We start from the raw sequence: 19,057 nt of genomic DNA on the forward strand, positions 1-19,057 counted from the left end.
CTATCTTTTTTTACTATTGGCAAGCGGCGGGAGTCCTCGTAACCAAGAGAACTCGTCCTGGTTACGGGACTGCGATTGTTACATTTTGTTTATTGCCAGAAACTTTAAAGATGAACTGTAATTCTGTGGCCCGGTTATTCGGTTTTCTCATTCCAACTTTGAACAAGAACGACAATAAAATTACAGTTTCCGTTTCCTGTTTATGTTTTTCACATTTTTTTTTGGGGGGGGGGTGGCAAATTAAACTATGCGTTCCACATTTATCTTTATTTATTAAAAAAAGGTTATACGAATACCTAAATATGGAATTTCCTAAGCTAACAAATAAATACTGCAATTTGTAACTTAATTTAACTTCCGTAACGAAGATTGACAAGGGTAAATGCCACTCGAGGATTTGATGGTAAAGTATCTTGGGATTCCCAGAATTGGTCATGCATTGCTTAGGATCTTGCTTAGGATTACTTAGGACCAGAAACTTGTAAGATGAACTACAATTCTGTGGCCCGGTTATTCGGTTTTCTCATTCCAACTGTGAACAAGAACGACAACAAAAATGACAGTTGTCCGTTTCCTGTTGTGTTTTTATTTTTTATTTTTTATTTTTTTTAGGGGGGGAGGGAAATTAAGCAATGCGTTCCACATTCATCTTCAATAAACTAAAAGAAAAATGTTATACCAATACCTTAATATGGATTTTCCTAAGCTAACAGAATAAGTAGTGCAATTTGTAACTTGATTTTAACTTCCGTAACGAAGGTTGACAAGGTTAAATGCCATCGAGAGGATTTAATGGTAAACTATATTTTGATTCCCAGCATTGGTCATGCGTTGCTTAGGATCTCAGGTTATGGATGAAAGTTATTTTAAGGTTGCCTCATTCAAATTATGAACATTAAACTAAACGAAAGATGAGCAATGATTTTTATGGTACTTTTTGTTAAATGTTATTTGGTAAAATCCTGCTTCTGAAAAAGAATATTGAATATTTTTGCTATCTTGCAAACATTTTTGCTTCAGTAAATAAAACTGTTGATACCACACTGAAACTAAATGGTGTGCATTTCTATTTCAATCATTTCAAAAGTGATTTAATTGAGTAACATAAGTGAACAATGCTAACGATTTAACCTCCGTAACGTTGACATACAGTGCTTGAGTTAATCCGGTCAGTACTTCAAATTGACGCAACAGCGACATGCCCCTTTTCTGTTGCCACTTTCTCATACATGGTACTTTCACAATATGTATTTTTCAACCCATTTTCTAGACTTCATTTTTACGATTTTTCCTCCCATCAATTGTAGCATTTTTCTGAGAATGACCCTGCTGTGAATAAGTTTATAATTTATTTGTGTCTTTGGATCATTTATTCAAACATATTATTGAAAACAGAGATGTTCCTGATATTATTTCACTCTGAGGAATATACTTGTATATCTTATTTTTTTTAACTGTATGTAAGTAACGATGACTTGATGTGTTTTGCCATCTTCTGCCAGGACAATTTTGATTTTTTTTCTTTTCTTTCTTATGAATGTATGTAACAGTATTAGATATTATTGAAATTTGATATAAATAATTGCAATGACAATTCAAACTGCTTTGCATGATTTTTATTTGATTCATGATGTCAAGTTTCCTATGAAAAATCAACGATATGCTTCATTATTGTTTTGATGATGTTTGTGACACTGTATTACCACTCACAATTGATGTTGTTATCAACTTCTCTTATCATCGTATTTGCATGCCGTCTTGACATTCCAAGTGAGTAGTTTGTATTTTAACACATGGAATGAAATAATAAATGGCATATTCTTGTTTTCTTTTTTTGAATTGTTAATTCTCCACTGTAACAACACAATCTCTCTCTTCTTTCTTCCTACCTTCCTCTCTGTCTCTTCCTCTCTTCTCTCTTGCCCCCCCCCACAGTAATATTTTCTACTTCAAATCGAATAAGAATCACAAAATAGTTTCATTTATTTATTTATTCATTTTTCCAACAAAATTTAGAATGCAATAATTACAATAAATAAAATATAACATCAGAAAATATAAATGAAATAAATATTCAAATAAACAAAATATAAAGAATATACACCTGATACAGAAGATAATATTCCCAATTTGATAATAACAATATGCAAGATATGTTGGAAAAATGGAGTGGCCCACTAAAAAGCAAAGCTTGAAAACTGTGGACCACTCAAGAATTTGTGAATGTACTAAAATTAGATTGCTTCATGAACATAATGTTTATGATATGTTAATGTATGTATATGCATGTTTTACTCATAAATGAGAAAAGGACAAACACAAAAAATAAACATTGTGCTTAAAGCTATCAAAGAAATGAATACATAAAGTATTATTTATCAGTATTTATTTTTAAAATACTTAAACTTTTGAGTGTCTTTGATGTGATTTGCCTGTAAATACAGATTGTTCATTCATGTACATATATTTTTGAATGAAATAAAATGAATGAATTTATTTCTTTCCTTTAAAAGGTGAATTGTTTTGTGTGACTTTTGATTTCTATGCAGTTTGTATCTTGTTGACTTTGCAATCATCCATAGTCAGGCTACAGTCTCAGATATGATTTTAACAGAGATAACTTAAACAAATAATTGCAGTACTTTAAATTAATTTAAATTAGATTTGAAATAAAATCTATTGAATTCTGAGGTTTTAAACTATATAAGTGAAACGACTGTAAACCTAGTGCGTCTACTACAGGTTCATCTGTTAACCATTTTTATTTAACTGCCATTGAGCCCATTTATGTGTTTGTTTGATATCAATTGGGCTATAACTATTTAGTCTTATGTTCATTTGATCTAATTTATGCGCTATATAAGCACCGGTTTTAGTATTATCATTTTTATTATTATTATTATTACCATTATCATCATCATTGCTATGATGATTATGATGATTGTTATTTTTATTATCATTATCATTATTATTACTATTATTATTAGTAGTAGTAGTAGTAGTAGTAGTGGTAGTAGTAGTATTACTATTGTCATCATCATTACTATCAGATGAATTATCCCTGAAACAAATATTCATATGACAAAGCATCCAAATGTAATTAGTTGACAAAGTGAAAAGAAGGAGAAGAGTGAAAACGAAGGAGAAAAAGAATAAGAGAGACAAACGCAAAAAAGGGGGACAATGAAAATCAGGAAAGGAAAAATTGACGAAAGGGGGTAGTTACAACAGACTGCGACATCGCTTCGTCCAACCTATCTCCCCATGGAAACTCGCTATGAGTAAAGCCCACATGTATAAACAAAACTTAGCTGCGAGAAAGCCGAGTTGCAAAACTCTTGAATTAAACAATCGATAACCTTCCAACTTACTTTCATTCCTAAAAAAAAAATCGTTAAGCCAAGCCAGTCCCCCTTTTCATCATCGCAAATAAAATCAATATCCCGACACCAACATGACTAACGTCGGTATCGAAAAGTCGGATAACGAGTGGGTTTGAATTGTTATGGAATGGGCGTGTCTAATAGGGATTGTAGCCCAGCGAACCATCAGGGGAAAAGACTACGGAAAATATCATAAATTGAAAGCCGTCGATCAACCAACACAATGATGGTCCCTGCAAACGATTCGAAATCGGGTTATTGATGAAAATTGATGATAGTATAAATATAGACATTGGCATATAGACCTAACCATATCAAGGACTGGTATGTACCTTTATACAAATGAAAATGTATTGAGGGAAATAAAAGGCTATGAACCTTGGGCCGGGGATTTGGGAATTTTTTTTTAAAGGTCAAGTCCACCCCAACAAAAAATTTATTCGAATAAAAAGAGAAAAATCCAACAAGCATAACACTGAAAATTTCATCAAAATCGGATGTAAAATAAGAAAGTTATGACATTTAATAGTTTCACTTAATTTCGCAAACAGTTATATTCACATCCTTGTCAGTATGCAAATGAGGAGACTGATGACATCACTCACTCACTATTTATTTTGTATTTTATTATGTGAAATATGAAATATTCCAAAGTTCTCCCTGTTGTCGTGTGAAACAACGATTAATTCCTTCCTGAACATGTGCAATTTGCATTGTTTAATACGATATGGTTCAATCAAGTTGGTCCTTATTGTCAAATCTGTACAAAATGAAATATTGTATAATTCAAACAATAAAAAACAAAAGAAATAGTGAGTGATGGACATCATCAACTGTCTCATTTGCATGTCACTGAGTTGTGCATATCACTATTTTGTGAAAAATAAGCAAAACTTTAAAATATCATAATTTTCTTATTTTACATCCGAATTTGATGAAATTTTCAGCATAATGTTTGTTTGATTTTTCTCTATTTATTCAAATCAACATTTTTCTGGGGTGGACTTGACCTTTAAAGAAAATCCCCAAATCCCCGGCCCAAATGTATTATCGCTTCTCCAATTGAGGACACGAATGATTTTATGCAACTGAGGATGGGATAGAAAGTTATAACACTGAAGAAAAAAAAAAACACGAAGAAGTTGAGAATCAATCAATAAAATAAATAATAAAGCAATGCATGACACGCGATCGGTAACTGATTTGTAACTGTTGGATTGTAATGTAAAGTCTATATCTGTCGTAATTTAGGGAATTTATTATGAATTTAAACTGGTTCAGGATCGCGATGCAAAGGATGCAAACATAGAAAAGTGATCCTTTTCGTCATTGTAAGAGTTAAAGGGATGGTCCGGGCTGAAAATAGTAATATATAAATAAATAGAGTAAAATTCACAAAGCAAAATGCTGAAAATTTCATGAAAATCGGATAACAAATAACAAAGTTATTGAATGTTAAATTTTATCAATATTTTGTGAAAATAGTTATTTGCACATCGTCATGAATATTCATTGGGTGGGCTGATGATGTCACATCCCCACTTTCATTTTTCTTATGTTATTACATGAAATCATAAATGTTTCAGTTTTCATACCTGTGTGATGTGTCTCCATTATGATGAAATAAGTTGCGGCAATAAATAACTAATGCACTTAATCAATTGTCAATCCAATTGTTTTAGTTCTTGGTAGAAAAATGTTGAATAAACCTAATTTATCAAGTGGGGATATGACATCATCAGCCCACCTATTGAATATTCATAAAGACATGCCTAAAACTGTTTCATCGGAATACTGCAAATATTTAAAATTCGATAACTTTGTTATCCAATTTTGATCAAATTTTCAGCATTTTGCTCTGTGAATTGTACTCTATTTATAAATATTTCCAGCCTGGACAATCTCTTTAAACTTTAAATTGAACAAAGTAGTCATAAATTCTCTTCTTGAAAAAATATACAATTGTCCCAGAGGAAAAATTACCTTCTGAACAAAAACATTTTACATTTTGATGCTCTCTCTCTCCATGGAGTCCATGCTCTCTCTCACTTTTATGTTCTCCGAGCTCCGTGAATTTCTCGGCATCTTTGATGTGTTCCGACAATACAAGACGAATACATTGATAATTGATGCAGGTAAAATAAAGTCATTCTGAAAGAAAAAGAAAAAAAATATTGTGAGATACTGAGATTCAGTGAATACTATGAGAATATGACGAGATATATTACTTATGCAATTTCAATAAGACTTATTGTGTGGTTTCTTAAATTTCCATCGTAAAAGAATGTGTGACAATTAGGACAAAGATATACCCGTGTCCCTCCAACCCCTATGTTACAATGAATCGGTCTTCAACATCCACTCAACGTACGTACCCGGTACAAGAGCAGGTACAGGTGTATAGTATGTAGCGATAGTGTATGTATTTGGATATTGCAAGCCGTTCACATCTGTAACTGGGACTGGATACTTATTTGGGAATAAGTTACGATTTTAACACACCAGAGGCTCTATTATTTGGTATATCACCTACTGAATTGATACTTGGTAAGTAATTAACCTTTACATCGACTGTCATTATAATTTCTTTTGCAATTATTGTATGGATGTGGAAATCGCCGAGTTGAATTTCAGGAGTTTAGCTCCGATATATATGCATACATGATACGGTAGTCATTTTCTCTCGCTGAACGCACGGCCGATTATTCAGTCGAGACAAGTACCAAATTCCTGTGGCTGTGGATATGACTGAGCTGAGGGTTTAGTGTTTTGGGGAAATCGTAAAACATGGGATATCTTGTGTCTTTGTTCACAATCCGCTTAGAAACTGGAAAGAAGAGATGAGTCACCGTTTGAACAAAGTGAAATACCTCTCAACCTTCATGACCTTTCTGGTTGTTTTTTTTAGGAAGAATATGAATATGATTATGATTTTTTTTACATGTAATCCAGCCTGTGTAATCCTATTGTTCTTGATAACTTCATTTACTACACCATCATGGGAAATACTGTTATTACCAGGGGCAGGGCTGCCCACTCTCACTCATCAAGAGTGAGATTGACTCGCTCTTTCTGGTCCTTTCTCACTCTAACAATTTTGTCTACATCTGCATGCATTTCTATTGATGCACTCATTTTGACCCCTAAATCGTTGGCCTATAATACTACTATACTAGTAATTATGTAATACAATTTAGCTAATGACATGTCTAATGACTGAGTGAGACTGAGAGTCTCACTCTCAACTTTCCAATGTTGGCAGGGTAAATTGCCAATTCGTCCACTCACCACATGGTCTACCTTCATTTGGTCTAATGCCATTCCGTCCATCAACATTTCGTCAAACAACCATTTGGTCCAATAATCACTTCGTCTAATCACCAGTTCGTCTATTACCATTTCGTCTAATAACCAGTTGGTCTAATACCCATTTTGCACAATTAACACTTTAGTTTAATTACACCAAATGGTACATGGACTAAATGGCTATTGGACCAACTGGTTATTAGATGGAATGGCATTAGACTAAATGAAAGTAGACCATGTGGTCTGTTGTTACTGTTTATTTTCTTGTTTGAGATCATCAACACCCCTATTCTGTTAGTAGAACAAGATAAAATTATAAATTGAGCTTGATTAATTGTTAAAAGTATGTAAGAAAAATCATGATTTTATTTTGGATTCTAACAATTTTACAATGATCATCTAGATAGAAAAGAATTGAGGTAGTTTGGGTCTGACATGCACTTTCAAAATATTGCGTAATTTTTGAGGTGCACATTTAATAGTTCTCAATAGCTGTGCAAGACTTAAAAAGAAAAGGTGAAATAATGCGGTCGGGATGTGAGCTTTTTAAAGGACAAGTTCACCCCTAGAAAAAGTTGATTTGAATAAAAAGAGAAAAATCCAACATGCATAACACTGAAAATTTCATCAAAATCGGCTGTGAAATAGAGTTAATATTACATTGTAAAGTTTTGCTTCATTTCACAAAACAGTTTCTGCACATCCTGGCTGGTATGCAAATGAGGAGACTGATGACGTCATCCACTCACTATTTCTTTTGTATTTTATTATATGAATATGAAATATTCTATTTTTCTCCTCATTGTCAAGTGAAACAATGATTTAATAATTCCTCCCTGAACATGTGGATTTGGCATTGTTTATACTATATGGTTCAGTCAAGTTGGTCCTTATTGTCAAATCTGTAAAAATATAATTCAAACAATAAAAACAAGAGTGAGGGACATCATCGACTATCTCATTTGCATGTCACCAAGTTGTGCATATCACTGTTTTGTGAAAAATAATTTTGATAAAATTTTCAGCGTTTTTTAGTTTGATTTTTCTCTATTTTCAAATCAACATTTTTCTTTGTGAACTTCACCTTTAACTGGTTTAACCAATTTATCTTTTGCCAATAACTACATGTATAACCAAACATTAAAAGGCAAATATAATTTATTTCAAAATATGAAAGGGATGGTCCTGGCTGAAAGTATTTATATCTTAATACATAGAGTAGAATTCACTGAGCAAAATGCCCAAAATTTCATCAAAATCGGATAACAAATAATAAAATTATTGAAGTTTAAAATTTAGCAATATTTTGTGAAAACAGTCATCATGAATATTCATTGGGTGGGCTGATGATGTCACATCTCCACTTTCCGTTTTCTTATGTTATTACATAAAATCATATTTTTTTCATTATTTCATACTTGTGTGAATAATATGTCTCCCTTATATTATATGAAATAAGTTGCAGCAATAAATACCTAATGCACTAAATCAGTTGTCAATCCAATTTTTCTAGTTCTTGGAGGAAAAAAATTTGAATAAACCTAATTTCATATTATAAAATACAAAAGAAAAGGGGGGATGTGATGACATCATCAGCCCACCTACTGAATATTCATTACGACTGTTTTCACAAAATATTGCTAAACTTTAAAATTCAATTCTTATTTGTTATCCGATTTTGATGAAATTTTCGGCATTTTGCTCAGTGAATTCTACTCTATTTATTAAGTTATAAATACTGTCAGCCCGGACCATCCCTTTAATTTGGACTTGTACATGTAATTCAAATATAGTAGCCTACTTGAGTATTGTAAATTTTACGTGAACCTTGTAATACCCGAAGTCAAAACAAATTCCTTGTGTTGACATGTTATCACCATTTTATGGTTTGTTCTGTGTATATTACGTTGTACATTGTATCTACATGTGTGTAAACCATTTTCCTTATGGACAATAAAGTCATTAAATTCATTCAATTCATTCATCCTGAGAAATGTTGAGGAGAGCTGATTCACCCCCCCCCCCCCCCTCTATTGAGGCTTCACCTCCAACCCACAAGTATAGAAGACCCTTTCAGCTATGCAAGTCAGAGACAAAATCCATTTGCACAAGTTATTTTATAAAGTTTTAAACATCAATTGAAGTTGATTTTCAGTGTGATTTTAACCTGAAGTCAATGAAGAATATCTTTATTTTTAAAGGATGTTTTTGTTTTTTCTTTTTGCTAGGTTTTTTCTTTTTAGCTAGGTATTTTTTTTAAGTGTGTAGAAGTATCTACAGCAATATTTTTTCAAAATTTGGGCACTATTTAATAAAAAGGGTGTTTTTGCAACTATAGTATAGATATGACACTAAGATCTAATATGCAAAGCCAAGAGGGGGTGTGGCTTTGAGACATTATCCGTACATGTTAGGACCAATAATTGCTCATGACCTGTCCAGCCGATATTCTGGCTCATTCATTTGCATTTATACCAAATTCGACATGATTGGCCCCAATGTCGAACGTCAGTCAACTTGGCATGGTTCCCCAAACTCCTTTCATCTTTTCTAAATAAATTAGATGTGATTTGGCATCACAATTCCTTTTCTTCTCCCTTATTAAATGTTTCTATCTTGTTCTTTTGTTTGTACAATATACAGTAGAAGTAGCAGTAGAAGTTATGTAGTAGTAATAGTATGTAGTAGCAGTACCAAAAAGTAGTATCGTTAGCAATAGTAGGAGTAGGAATAGGAGTAGGAGTAGTAGCAGTAGTTGTAGTATTAGTAGTAGTAGTAGTAGTAGTAGTACATGTAGTAGTAGTAGTAGTAGTAGTAGTAGTAGTAGTAGTAGTAGCAGCAGCAGCAGTAGTATTAGTAGTAGTAGTAAGTAGTAGTAGTAGTAGTAGTACTAGTAGAACTACTAAAGTAGTAGAACTACTACTACTAGTAGTAGTAGCAGTGTTGAAATTACTTTTTATTTTTAGGGAGCCATTTTGAAAAATAAAGGAGAGCCACTTTTCATTTTACGAGAGCCATTTAAAAAAAATGATTCATTCAGTGCATGGTTTCGCATCACAGTTTTTCCTGCTTGTTTACAAATTTATTTAATGTTAAACATTGTTTATTTAATTTTTCTTCATTGTAATTGTTGAATTATTATTTTCTTTATTGTTGTCCATTTACATGTAGATCTAATGTTTATTGTTTGTATCTCATTACTTCTTGTATATTAAATTAAATGGATGATCTAACTTCTTTTTTTAATATACAATTTTGTCCATCAAATTGAAAAAGGATGAAGTTTATCAAATTTGAACAGAATTTGTATTCAGAGGAATCCTTTTTGTAAATACTTTTTGACTAAAACTCACTTGAAAATTATTTAACGAAATATTGAATGCATCACAGCCTGACAGCTAACGTGACCATGTCAACTATTTCTCAAGCTAGGCTACGCTATGCCTACGCTAGCGTAGCCTCTTGTCGAGGCCCTGTCGGCTGCTTGCCGAGCGAACATGGCAAAGCAAGGGAGAGAGCGAAGCAGAGCGCCGCGAGACAGGGCCTCTTGACATCTGACCCGAATTTCACCGACTTTCTTTTTTTTACCAATTCACCAACCAAAAACTGGTCGGTGAAAATCATCCAATGAGAGCGCGAGCTGCTATGACGTCATATTAAATATTCATGAGCTCATCTTGAATGGCGACCCTTGGATTCTTGGCGAAGAGTGACGACGAAATATCAAAGAGCGCTGAATATGACTCTAAAATGCTGAATATTGACCGATTTAAGGATATGCAAGTCAATGAAATTAACTCTGCACTGAAAGGACGAGATGTCTTTGAAAATCTACCCACAGGATATGGAAAAAATGTAATATTTCATGCGATTCCACCGGTCGAACCGGGGCGTCGATTATCGATCTCCGCTGTGCAGTGCAGTGAGGGAAGCTGGGGTGGAGTTGCTGGGAGTTGACTCGAGTCTGACCAGTGGCTGAGCAGTATCTCCCGGGAAGTTTCAGGGCGGTGATGGGTCTGTTACGGCCAATAGTAGTAGTAGTAGTAGTAGTAGTAGTAGTGGTAGTACCACTACTTGTAGCATTTTGCTGGTTATATCCCCTTTAGTGTCCCGCAATTAAATGAATCCCCTGCAGAATAATGGACTACTATACTATATAGTATTCCAAACCCAAAACGAAACAGCACTGACATTTCATTGGTTTACTCGGTGACCGGTAATATCATGACTCATGTATATTCATTAGGAAGACGTTCCTCATGAATATATAATTCAGTTCAGATGTCAAGAGGCCCTGGCTCGCGTCAGGCCTAATTCGCTTCACGAATTAGGGAATCCCTCGCTTCGCTCGGGAAGCAGCCGCCAGGGCCTCGACAAGAGGCTAACGCTAGCGCAGCTCAGCCACTGAACATAGCACAGTTCTCAGTCAATCATCACCGCAACACACAGCTCAGTCAATCAGCACCGCAACACAGGCGGGTATGAAACTGCATTAGCGCCAATACATGTATACACTCGGGCACTGACCGTTACTCACCAAAAATTCCCACAGAAAATCCTAATTTCGGTCTGAAAATTGCAGGATCTGCGCCAAATTTCCAGAGCACCAAGTGGCTTAGTTCAGATTTGAGAAGTGGAGTCTCCGAAAATTGCTCTAAAATAAAAAAAATTTGATTTTCTTCAGAGCTCCCGATCTTATTTTCTTGCAAATTTAGGATGGTATCTTATAAAATTAATCCAATAGAAAAGGAAATTTTTTGCTATCAAAGTTACGGCGAGACCTGGTGCCGCGCAGCGTTTTGAAAAATAGTACAAGGGATATCAAGAGTTTGAAACTCGATACGCATTTTTCTGAAGCGCTGCGCCCGTGATTCTAAAAAATCTACTCAGTTACACATCAGAATGCGACGATGCATGAAAGTAAAAACTGCGGCTGCGCTGGCCTGGCTGTCTGACTGCTAATATGCAGTCATCAATGGGAGACTTGATGTTGGGAGTTGCTCGGTACTTGGAAGTTTTAGGCAGTTGCGAGAGTGATTCCAAAGCACATGAGGGCGAATTCGCTCGTCGCTCCCGTGTATTGTAGTAGTACTGTAGTAGCAGTAGCAGTAGTAGTAGTAGTAGTAGTAGTTGTAGTTTTACTACATGTAGTAGTAGTCACTCCCACTGCAACTGCTATTGTACTACTACGGTAACGGTACCAGCTAAATATTACCATTCTCTATAAATATGTGGAATATACTTCTATTGTTGCTAAACTATGTATGTACTTCAAACTACATGTAGTACTACTACTACTACTAAACTACTCCTTCTGCTACTTCAAATACATATTTGCAGTACATGTAATGCAGTATCATGATTGTGATTTAGCATACCATCGACAAATTTGTAAAAACAAAATGCTTTGAAAATTCATTGGGTTTTCTAGGGTTCAATTACCGGTAATCAAGACTACATGTAAGTCATGCCTTAAGTGGAAGTCCACCCCAACCAATGAAAAAAATATATTTGAGCAAAATTTAATTTAAAAAAAGCTAATGCTTAAAATTTTCATTAATATCATCAGCAATGTAAAACAAGAAAATTTTGATTTTTTAAGGTTTTTTATTATTTCACAATTTAACAGTATAAATGTGCACATCCTGGTTTATAGTATGCAATTGAGGGAACAGTATTTCTTTTGTTTTTTATGTGGGTAGGGGCAAGGATCAAGGTCTAATCCCTGTTTTGGTCTATAGATGTTTTTAACCAAATTGCAATGCCAATTTTGGTGAAAAATAATAGCACCAATGTACAATTTTTTCATCAATGAAAATATCAAATTGTGCTGACAGCTGGTAATCATGCTCTTTTAATAGCATTTTCTATCTTTTTTCCTTCTTTTTCCCCCCTTTTCAATTAACATGATATTTTTCTTCCTTTTTTCTTTCCCTTACCCCTCTTTCTTCTCTCTACTCTTCCTATATTTTTTCATGTAATCCTCTCCAACTTTGTTCCCCTTCCTCCTGCCCCCTTTTCTCCCTTTGAACCACATGTATTTCTGGGAATGTGATGGCTCCTGAAGTTAATGTATGTTCAAGTAGTCACATGGAGAACATGGAGTACACATTGTACATGTGCATCAGTGGCAGTAGCAAGCGCGGACTGTTCATTTTCATAACATAACACCAAACCATGGGGAGCGTGCCAAGTGTGTTTAGCTCTGCATCTACAGCTCACACCCATCCATCGGTGTGTGCGGGCATCCGTCCTTGTCCTTTCATGGGCCCTCTTTATCAGGGAATTGTCAAACTCACAACTCCCTGCTCTTCCCGAGGCACGGACGACATGGCTGAATGTGTTTGACATCTCATATTGGTTCGAGGTACATGTGCATCCATGAGTATTAAAATGTACATACGTGTAGGCTTGTTTTCGACATGTGTACCATCAACAAGTTACTGCACTCCAGGATGTATTAAAGTAAATGTGATCAGTTCATGTTTGTAAGTATGTACATGTATGAAGGAGGTTTTGATCATTGATTTGGTTATTCTGTTTTTACATGTACATGTACTTTAGAATGTCAGTGCTCTATTGTTACAACTTGTGCACACATTCTGATGCGCATACATGCATGTCTACATGTATGAAAGAACTGTGCCCTCTATCGTAAAATATCAATTGCAAGTAATATGCCGTGTGTAGAATTTGCTATTTTGAAATGGTGCATTGCAGTAAGAATGTTGACAAACATAATTACATACCATTATTTTAAACTTTATGTGACTGATTGGAACTTGATACTGAGTTATTACTTTCAATGTTGGTTTTCTTATTTACATAGAGCTCTTGGTGTTGGGGAGTTGATTTTTGTTTGTTTAATTTTTTTTCAAGTGTGTTTTTATTCTGCAATGTACCTGTATGGAAATATACATCTAGTTTATCTTTTTCTCAAGCGGTTTTTTTTACTGATTGACCAGCTGATTTTTTAATGCTTCCATTTTGTTTGCTTTTTAATAGTCTTTCCAGAGTGTCCCTCCCCATGTATTTTTAGTTATACTCTACCACCCCCTACATGTATGTAGAACGGTTTATTTTCATTTGGTCCAGTGCCAATTCATCCAAATTGCCAACTCGTCTACTATCATTTGGTCTCCCATCAATTCTTCCACTATCCACATGGTCTAATTGCCAATTTGTCTAATAACCAGTTGGTCCAATAGCCACTTAGTGCATATACCACTTGGTCTAGTTAAAGTGTTAATTGGGCAAAACGAATGAAAATAAAACGAATATTAGACTAACTGGTTATGAGACGAAATGGTCATAGAGGAAATGGTGATTAGACGAAGTGATGATTGGCCCAAATGGTTGGTAGACGAAATGTTGATGGGTGGAATGGCATTAAACTATTAAGGTAGACCGTATGGTGAGTGGACAAGTTGGCAGTGGACGAATTGGCAATTTACATGGAGAACATGTACATGTACAGTACATTCACTATACAGAAGTTTAATGATCAGTGTACATACTGACCTGTACAAAGGAGCTTTATATAAATACGTGTCATGCACTATTTAAAATATTATCAATTGCAATTTTTTGGTGTGTAAAATTGGCTGATTGAGAATATACTGTACATGTATTGTGTCATTTTGACAAACTGGCCCCCAAAATGTTGATTCTATGGTTTGAATAATTGGCTTACAGTATGTTATTTTATTTCACAAAATTTTATTAATTTGTTTAATTTCTAAATATTTTGTGTGCAGTTTTGACTAGTCTTTGAGGATGTATTGACATACATGTACATGTGGCTTGTATGTTGAATGACTTTGATTTTTTTTCTTGAAATTCACAATTTTTTTTTCATTTTTTATTTTTACTGCAGTTGTGACCTGCCATTGAGGATGTTCAGCTAGCCATTGGATATACTCTATCTGCACTTGAGCACTTCTCCTACCGTGAGAAAAATCAATCAACCAGACACCACCATGGAGATCCTTAGGACTCTTTCTGTTTGCCTTGTTTTTTTGCTTCCACTCCTGTCTTCTGTTAAAAACGAATCGTGCCAGCTACCATCTTCAGCGATTCCTCTAGGTTGTGTATGTTCAGGACTCACCCTTGTGTGTACGGGTTTCTGGCCAACGAACGCCCAACTTCACACCGGGGATATGGACAAGGTTTTAGAGTCCTTGACAATTAAGAACACCACCCGTACTACTCTCCTCAAATGTGAATCCGTGTTTGGTACGTTGCCGAAGCTTAAGAGATTGGACTTAAGTAGCAACCAAATCAATTTCACAAAACCTAGGTCCTTTAGTTCTAATTGTTTTCCAAATTTAGAGCAGTTAATTTTAGATAACAATGCCCTAAGGCTGAATGCACACACAACATTTAAGAGCCTTGATAGACTCCGTGGGCTACATCTGAACAATGCACTCTACAAAAACCAAAGTGTGTCGGAGCAGCTCACGCACACGTTCATAAGATCGGCCATGCCGAGCTTGGAAGAGATCATGCTCAATGACAATATGCTTGGAGATCTGAGTCCGAGCACCTTTAACTTTAACGTGTCTGGTTCCAGTCCTATAAGCAGGATACACCTGCGGAACAGTAGACTTGGTGTGATTCAACCTCAGCTGTTTGAGGTAGAAACGCTCCCCAATCTCTCCTTCATCGATTTGAGTATGAACAGGATCACAGGGTTACCGGAGGAGAACCTAGAAAGCTTCAACAAATTCTCCAGCGTGCTCATGATCAATCTGACCGGTAACCCTCTAACCTGTAACTGCCAGCTAGAGGATTTTGTGATTTGGTTGAAGTCGAACAGCACGATAGTCATCAATCCAGAGACCCTGAACTGCTCAGATGAGAGCATCATCCACGGCGGTAAGCGCATCATCGACCTTGATCCAGAGGATTTGACCTGCACCCACATCCAGAATACAGATATGGACGAACAGATGAAAACATCGTACATCCTTCTGATAGCAGTGCTTAGCATCATCGGTATCTTGGCCATCGTCATCCTCTTCATGAGAAGGAAAGAGATCATCAAGTTCTGCAACCAGATGAAGCAAGCCACCAAGGAAACCTTCGATACGCACCATACGTCCTACGTCTACAGCGATATCACCCGAGCGACACGAGAAACCCCGGAACACTCTGCAGTAGATGTTTGATATGCTGCCCTCTACAGGTGAGTTGTCTCTAACTCCATTTTCTTCATTTTTTGTTTTTTCCTTCAAAAGTGTAATATCACCTTGTTCTACATGGATGCTGGCATTTTAATACTTTTACTGCAAGACCAAGATGAATTAAAGATTGGCATGAATGCCGGCAAACAGGACTTGCATGGCCATGACCTATGATGGTATTGGATTAATCTGAGTGCTGCATACAATACTCTAAAATGTTACACAGGTGTAATCTCAGACTGAATGATAATCCTTCATATTCTCATGAACAAATTGAGTACACAACTCCAAACTTCACCATGGTATGTGGTTATCACTAATCTCAAGAAAACCGTTTCCTTGATATTCCAGTTTCAGACAAACCCCTTTTGAGGCCTTAGCATTCCCCTTTACAAGTAGATTATTTGAATTTTATCTTTGATGTCCTCACATGGTTACCGACCATCGATAATGTATTCAGGTCACAGGTATTTTTGGGGGGTATGGTAAACCGGACAAGGCAGGCCTATCTGTTGAAAAATTACTTTATTACCGTTAATTTGGAATTTTCGTGCTACTCTATCGCTGGCATACTAAAGTTTTAGCCGTTTTGGGGGGAAAGTGTAGAGGCATCAATCCGATGATGAATGGGACATCAACACTGAGGACTCTTCATCGAAGAATAGGTGGCACATTTAGCACCAGGGGGCCGTTTCATAAAGCTGTTCGTAAGTTAAGAGCGACTTTAAGAACGACTGGTAATCCTTTCTTGTGGTAAATGGTATATTCATTTGCGATGGTTTAGCGCGTAAGAAAGGTTCACCAGTCGTTCTTAAAGTCGTTCTTATCTTACGAACAGCTTTATGAAACGGCCCCCTGGTCTCTTTCCCCGGGGAATTCACATCACCCAGCCGGACTGTGACCACGGGACGTGGGGCATGAGTGGGTGTGTTGTAATGAGTTTAATCCCCGGCGCTAATTGGCTGCAGCATTGGAAAGGAGATAGACCCAGCTGGTGTGATGGAGCGGTGGTGACTCAAACTGGAATTGGCCTGCAATATTCAGAAGGTTTGCTTGCCACCTCATCCGAAACCGAGAAATTTTCACGACACTCTATCTCCCAAGCTATTCTTCTTAGAATTTTGTGCCGAGGAGTCATAGATGACAGAGCATATTGGTCATATTTGCCAGTCACCTCTAACTTTCAAGATCCCTTATTCCTTTTTGGCAAACTCCTACTTTATAACGGAAAAAGGTAGAACTACACTGTAGGATCTTCAATTGATAATCAACATTTCTGGTTAAGCTCAAGTTTGGAGTATCACAGAAAATAAATGTTTATCTTCAGATAGTAGAGACGGCCACATACACTGGTCACAAAGTGAAAATCGGTAGTTCTTTTTTAAATGAAATCTGTAAAAGATTCTATTTCATCTTGTTTGTGTCAGTTTAGTTCTTGTTGAGTATATAGGTGATAGGATACATTACTTCCACCACCTGCTCTGCATAAAACCAATCACGATCATGGGGGAAAGTGCATCGTCGAAGGCACAGGACAAGTTAACTCAAAAGGATGGTATCCTTGACTAAACAACACCTGCTTGCAAAATTATAGATGAAGAAAAAACAAGGTGGAGGTCGGGTTTTTTGGTTTTGTTTTGCTGCCCTCTTGCCTCGGCAGATTGATGTTTTTTGGTAAAGAATCCATGCATGATGGGTACAATTCTTCCGCTTGTCAAGACAGGTGGTGAGGATTTCCGTCGCTTTCTGAGCGACCACCACGGCAAGTTTTCTCTTACCCCCCCCCCTCCCTTCCCCCATAAGAAAACAACAACTTCACTCCGTACATTGTGCAAGTAAAATTAGAATCTTAGGTCCGTATTCTGAAGTCGGGTTTAACTTAAACTGAGGTTCAAAGTTGTGGTTTAAGTATGGATAGCCAATTGTTACATAAATCACTACAGTAGAGATATCATATTTCAGCTCATTTGGCTCTCGATCATTCATAGTTGTCTAGGAAGTATAAATATATGATTGTCTTCACCATCGATGAATCAGGAAAAAGCACAGTAAACATAAACATACATGTACAATGTATTATAAATTTTGACACTTTTGGCTTCCCATAATTTTAGCACAGAGTTAGACCATGGCTAAACGAGACTTCAGAATACGGGCCTTAGTGATAAATTAAAATTGATTAAAACTATTAGAGGGAGTGGAATAGTGATCTGTTGTGAACAGGTGGTCTTGAGAGAAGGGCTCTCAACAGGTGCCTGGGACGTATTTCCTTCAGATCTCTTCAAACAGGTTCCTTTCTGAATATTTCTTGAAAAGGGCTTTTATTTGTAAGTCAAGCAAAAAAAATATAAATTTATTTGTTTGGAGAAGGATGTTCTTTGTATTTTCACAGTGATTTCAGAAAATGGATATGGAATATGAATTTGTGTACAGAGAAAGATGTTTAGACTGTATACATGTAGATACTGTCAACCTGCCTACACTGTAAAAGGCCACCAACGGGAAACAGAAAAGGTGGCCATTGTATACAATTGGCCTCTATAGACAGGTTCTGTAACACATGTAAATGTACATATGTATAATGTATATTTCAATTGGGAGACAATTTTGATGGCCTTAAAGATGGACTTTCACTACATGTATATAACAAGGCTCGACATTAGTGGTCCGGTGGCCCGGGGCCACCAAAATTCTTTTAAAGCCAACACTTGGTGGCCCGATTGGGCTACCAAATTTTTGATAAATTGTAATGTTTTCTATTGTTTCAGGCCACTATTATTTGCTATCTGGGTCACCAAAATTAGTAAATTGATGATTTTGGTGGACCGATAGGGCCACCAAGAAAAAATGTTAGTGTGGAGCCTTGTATATATAGACAGGTGACCACAAAGACAGGTTTTACCTGTATTATGAATAAGCAGTGGCATTAGCATAAAATTGATGAAGATGATATCACTGTCCCTTAAGCATGAATTTCAAATGTTAGGGTGGTATGAGGGAAATAGGTGGAGCTATCGTATCCTTGGCAGGAGCTACTGTAGCACCCCTCTTCAAGAATAGATGAAGTTTTGTGACGCATTCTATGGTGCGACTTGCTCCCAGTATTGCCAGCAGCAAAGGAAAGATGCGGAAGCTTGCAAAGCTTGCTCATCACTTCAAATTTAAAGTCGAACCCCACCCCAA

The 19,057-nt window shown here is 36.1% G+C and overlaps 1 protein-coding gene across 1 annotated transcript; it reads left to right on the forward strand.

Moving 5' to 3' along the window:
* Positions 1-5,781: 5,781 nt before the first annotated feature.
* Positions 5,782-15,873, forward strand: LOC129258887 (phospholipase A2 inhibitor beta-like). The gene is made up of 2 exons (XM_054897126.2): positions 5,782-5,930; positions 14,566-15,873. Exon 2 carries the CDS (start codon positions 14,669-14,671, stop codon positions 15,857-15,859), a length of 1,191 nt encoding a protein of 396 aa, XP_054753101.1. The 5' UTR covers positions 5,782-5,930; positions 14,566-14,668; the 3' UTR covers positions 15,860-15,873.
* The last annotated feature ends 3,184 nt before the right edge of the window (positions 15,874-19,057 follow it).

Source organism: Lytechinus pictus, chromosome 4 (assembly GCF_037042905.1).
Source record: "Lytechinus pictus isolate F3 Inbred chromosome 4, Lp3.0, whole genome shotgun sequence".
NCBI lineage: Eukaryota > Metazoa > Echinodermata > Echinoidea > Temnopleuroida > Toxopneustidae > Lytechinus > Lytechinus pictus.